Source organism: Myotis davidii, unplaced genomic scaffold (genome assembly GCF_000327345.1).
Source record: "Myotis davidii unplaced genomic scaffold, ASM32734v1 scaffold69, whole genome shotgun sequence".
In the NCBI taxonomy this organism is placed as follows: Eukaryota; Metazoa; Chordata; class Mammalia; order Chiroptera; family Vespertilionidae; genus Myotis; species Myotis davidii.
This window is the reverse complement of record NW_006300363.1, coordinates 483555-488568: the sequence shown is the minus strand read 5'-3', so window position 1 is coordinate 488568 and position 5014 is coordinate 483555. Positions and strand designations below refer to the sequence as shown.

Below are 5014 nucleotides of genomic sequence, written 5' to 3'. Positions count from 1 at the left end.
TCTAGGCGCTTGAATTTTAAGGTTAATGCTTGAAATCCACAGAAGAGATGCATGAAATGTAACACGAGGCCTTCTGTCCTTTGCAGTGATATTTTTGATGCCATGTTTCCGCTTTCCTTTATTGCTGGAGAGACTGTTATTCAGCAAGGTAAGGGCTGGGCTCTGCTGTTGTGGCGTGCAGTGTTACTCTGGGAGAGGAGGCCAGATTGGAGGGTTTTTAATACGGAAGTTTGTTTTCTCTTTTACCCTACCAGTTTCCTTTTATTAAACTACAAAACTTTTTTATTTCTTTTGAAAATTAAAATTGACTCAGCTAAAAGGCACACTTTCCCTAAGGGATTAATATTTCCCTACCATCTGATACAGTTTTTACAGTTTTGTTTATAGTAACTGTTAAAGGAAATTCCTGCATTTTTTATTTTGGATGTATGGAATTTCAGAATCATATATCCTTCATATTTTCCTGCACGTCCCCACTGGGGATGTGCCCACAACCAAGGTACATGCCCTTGACTGGAATCGAACCTGGGACCTTTCAGTCTGCAGACTGACATTCTGTGCACTGAGCCAAACTGGTTAGGGCTATCCTTCATATTATTAATCACATGTAAAATAAAGTAGGAAATAAGCATAACTATTTTCTCCATCATGTAGTTCTCTGTTTATGAAGTTTTATACCTTCTAATGATTCTTACCTTTTTGCCCATATATACTAAGATGGATCTATTCTTTTGGGTCCCTCCCCACCTTTTGCCTTTCTTATGTACTCTTGATATCTTTGTGGGTCTTTATGATCCATATATTTTCCTATTTTTGACAGCCTGATATTTTATTACTTATTTGGGTTCTTATGTTGTTACAGATAATAGGCAGTTAATATTTTTGCGCATACACAATGGCTGTTTTTGAAGTTATTTTTCAGATGTATTTTTCATTATGAGATGACTGAAAATTTGATCAATTTTATGATTTTTAAAATATGTTACTGGACTTTTTCCCCTTGAAACAGTGTATTGATTTATAACACACACTCTTCTCTCATAGTAGAACTGAAAATAAGTTTATTTCACATTAACTTCATAGTTTCTTTAATTTGTAAAATGCTTCTAACTTTTTATTCTCCTCTCCTTTAGGTGATGAAGGGGATAACTTCTATGTGATTGATCAAGGAGAGATGGATGTAAGATTTAATAAGCAAAAATATGTTGATAATTTTAAGTCAGTGTATTGATATATATTGCTTCTAAGAGTTTCTGAAGGGCTGTTACAGCCTTTGTATGTTAATTCCATCAGTACTTTTGCCAAATATTTTAATGACACACACTTTTTAAAGGTAATTTTCTTTAGGTAGACATGCAGTTCAGAACTTTTGCTGGAGTAATGGTTAAGTCGTGCATGTGTGCTGTGGAGTAAGACAGTGTAAGGGAGACTCTAGAACCCATCATTAGTAATGAGACTTGGTACAACTTTTTTGATTCTGTAAGTTTTGTTAATAAATGAAATGAGATACTAATGGCATTGTTCTCAAGATTATTAGAAAACTCAGTGCCTTATGCAAGTGAAATGCCAATTAGCACAGTGCTCAGCACAGTACTCTGTAAATGTGTATGGTTTTTATTAATGCTTGCTTCATCTTTCTGCCCTGATCATCAGTTGAGTGAGTACTTTTTTCTTATCAGATGATTAAACCAGGTAAATCACAGACACTCTGAACTGAACTCATTGTCAGAAGTCAAGTATTTTGCTCTGCTATGTATTGAAAACATAGTATATTCTATTTTAAAACAAGTTCAGGATTCTGACTCCTAAAAAAGGTTTGCCTATTTTTTAATACTTAGATATTTGTGTATTTAGGAAAAAAGCAATTGTCATATGCATTTTAGGTCTATGTCAACAATGAATGGGCAACCAGTGTTGGGGAAGGAGGAAGCTTTGGAGAACTTGCGTTGATTTATGGAACACCTCGAGCAGCCACTGTCAAAGCTAAGACAAATGTGAAATTGTGGGGTATTGACCGAGACAGCTATAGAAGAATCCTTATGGTAAGACAATGGTTTTTGAAATGTGATTTAGACTACCTGTCCATGTAACTGATGTTTAAATTGAATAATATCACCAAATTAAAATGAGAATATTACTTTTAATGATTGAGTGCTTTGCATTGAGCCCAGGTTAGCACTATTCATTGTACCATTTGAGACGGTCATCTTTTAGAACAAAAGTTTGACCAGGAATAACATGGGGAACAATGTAGTGTATATGAAATGGTCAGCTTACCTTTGTAATTCTCTCCACTTGCTGATAGGCACATCTTCACTTGCCCACTCTTTACACGTCATAGATAGTCTGATAGCTGCTGCTTCTAAGTGCATAAAGTTCTTTAAGGCCATTCAGAAGGAATCAGCTCCCTAAACTGAAAATGGGTTATCGGTAATGAAAATGTCATGTTCCCTCTCACTAAAGGAATAAACAAAGTACAAAACCTTCGGAACATTCTGATGATGTAGTCGGACTTTTTGTGGCAAATTAATAGAGTGGCTTTGGATGTTTAAGTCCCAGATGACGGCATTAGTCACCTTGAATGGTTTTCTAAATTTGTGCAGAGCCTATCTGGCTATTTGACAATATGCAGTTAGATGTACTTTGAAAATTTTCTGTATTTGGGGTATAGATGTGTGTGTATATATCAGTCTTTATAAAGTATATAAATTGCCAAGGCAATTGTGTAAGGAATGTTTATTGTAGGGTACTGTGTTGTTCCCCTTTTTCCTCCCTATATATATTTAATAAACGTTGCAGATAAGACAGTTGAGCACTTTTGGGGGGCGGGGAGAGGGCTGTAAGTGGTAGCAGTTTTATTTTTTTTCCTTCTGTGGAGGATTGGATTTATGGGGAACAACCCTGAGCTGGAAATATATTCAGCTATAGTCACATGAAGAAAAAGAACCATGTATCAAGAGCAGAAGCAGCAAGCTGTTAATTTTCTCTCTCTTAATTTACTTGAAACTTAGTATTTATTCTTCCACAGCAATTATTTGATAATTACACATTTTTTGACATGATGTTTTTTGTTTCTGTGTATGTGTGTGTTTTTTTATAGGGAAGCACCCTGAGAAAGCGGAAGATGTATGAGGAGTTTCTTAGTAAAGTGTCTATTTTAGGTGAGTTTTGGAAGATGGCATAGAGAATTATTAAGTTGAAGTGTTAGCTATTCTTAAGCAGTATCTATTGTATTTCATAAAAACTACTCTAGTTATCAATTCTGTTTTTACTAATAGTAACATAAAACACATGGAATACAGAGTTAAAGTGTACCGAGAAGTAATTTTAAAGTTTGCTTAACTTGCTAGTGTATGACAAACCTTAGAAAAGATTGGAGCTGGGAGAAGCTTTCTGGAATATGTGCTACTCCCTTCTCCTGGAGAGACAGAAAGGCTGAGTGTCCTCTTCCTGACTCTGGACATTTACACTTGTTCCTCCTGTGACGTCTGTCTCTGTTGCTCCATCAGTGAGTTTATTGGTTAAGGAAAGATTTTCAAGAATGTATTTCCTCTGTAGAAAGATGAGGTGTTACATGCTTTCTCTGAAAAAATGCTGCAAGTTTTGTTGAAATTCTGGAGGTATGTCTATGTGTTGCTACAACCATTGAGAGGGTAAATGGCAGTTTTTATAAAGTAGGATGCCTTCTGCCATGTTTTGTTATAGTGAATTCATTTCCACTCTCCAACCGCCTTATTTGTCCTTTCTCTGAAATGATTACATTTGCTTAGTGTCTTGGGTGTTAACTTTTGTTCCAAAGGTCAAACTATTTTCTACTTCTTGTTACTTTAATAAGTTAATTCAACTGAGGATTTAAATAGATAATGACTTCTATCAACCTCTGGAATAATATGGATGGTGACACTCCATATTACTTTTGGGTGATGGCAGTCTTTAGGAATACAAAATGATTACATTTTTCAATTCCTTTACCATTGGGTGCATTTGGTCTAAATTAACCTGGTCACTGGGGCTGCTGAAGTAAAGACCTAAGGGTTATCTCTGAGTAATCGGAGGATCTTGCTGAGTCTAGAGGTAATTGAAGACAGGCACCATGTTTCATGTGAGACACTCACCGAGTATTGAATGGGCATGGCTGTGTGGTTGATTCTCTTTATACTTTTTGTTTTGAAGTTTTTAACAATACTGAATTTTGAGACATTCTTGTAATTCTTACTTTTCAGAATCCTTGGACAAGTGGGAACGCCTCACAGTAGCTGATGCATTGGAACCAGTCCAGTTTGAAGATGGGCAGAAGATTGTGGTGCAGGGAGAACCAGGGGATGAGTTCTTCATTATCTTAGAGGTAAAGGACTTTGTGTTTGATACTATTAGAAGTTGTATACTATAAGAGAAAAAAGGTTAATTCTTATTTACACCCTTAGGTTTAAAGAATATCTGACAGTTTTATTTAAAAATTGCCTTTCATCTTGGAATGCAGTTGTTCGTTTTTCTATCAGACCACCACATTTTAAATGTGTTTGAGTCAAAATTCTGGAAGGGCTCTTCATGAAGTAATTGCCCAATTCTGGCCTGCTGAAATTAATCCCCCTTATGCAAGCCAAACAAGCTATCAGCATAGCCAACTATAATGATTCTGCACCATCTTTGTTAAAATTATGTGTTTGGGGGAGGCCGGGGGAATGTCAAGGGGTGGGGGAAGGAGACATATGTAATACTCCTTGTAATACTTTAAGCAATAAAACAAAATATCTACACTAATAAAAGAGAAACATGGTAATTGGCGTACGACTGCTACCCTTTTCATTGGCTAATCAGGGCGATATGCAAATTAACTGCCAACTAAGGTGGCGGTTAACCGCCAACAAAGATGGTGGTTAATTTGCATATGTAGGCACAATGCAGGGAGGCGAAAGGGAAAGCAGGAAGAAGCACCCTGCCACTGACAATGATCGGAAACCCAGGGGGGAGCTAAGAGCCGGGGGGCAGGGCCAAGGCGGCCCTGCCCCCCCGC

The 5014-nt window shown here is 36.8% G+C and overlaps 1 protein-coding gene across 2 annotated transcripts in view; it reads left to right on the top strand.

Moving 5' to 3' along the window:
* The window catches only part of PRKAR1A (protein kinase cAMP-dependent type I regulatory subunit alpha), an 18474-nt gene that overhangs the window by 10594 nt on the left and 2866 nt on the right, over positions 1–5014 (top strand). For both annotated transcript variants that reach the window (XM_006776657.2, XM_006776658.2), the window contains exons 5-9: positions 87–148; positions 1134–1180; positions 1884–2042; positions 3101–3161; positions 4224–4345. In XM_006776657.2, the coding sequence (XP_006776720.1) occupies positions 87–148; positions 1134–1180; positions 1884–2042; positions 3101–3161; positions 4224–4345 (451 nt within the window). The remainder of the gene's footprint in view (positions 1–86; positions 149–1133; positions 1181–1883; positions 2043–3100; positions 3162–4223; positions 4346–5014) is intronic.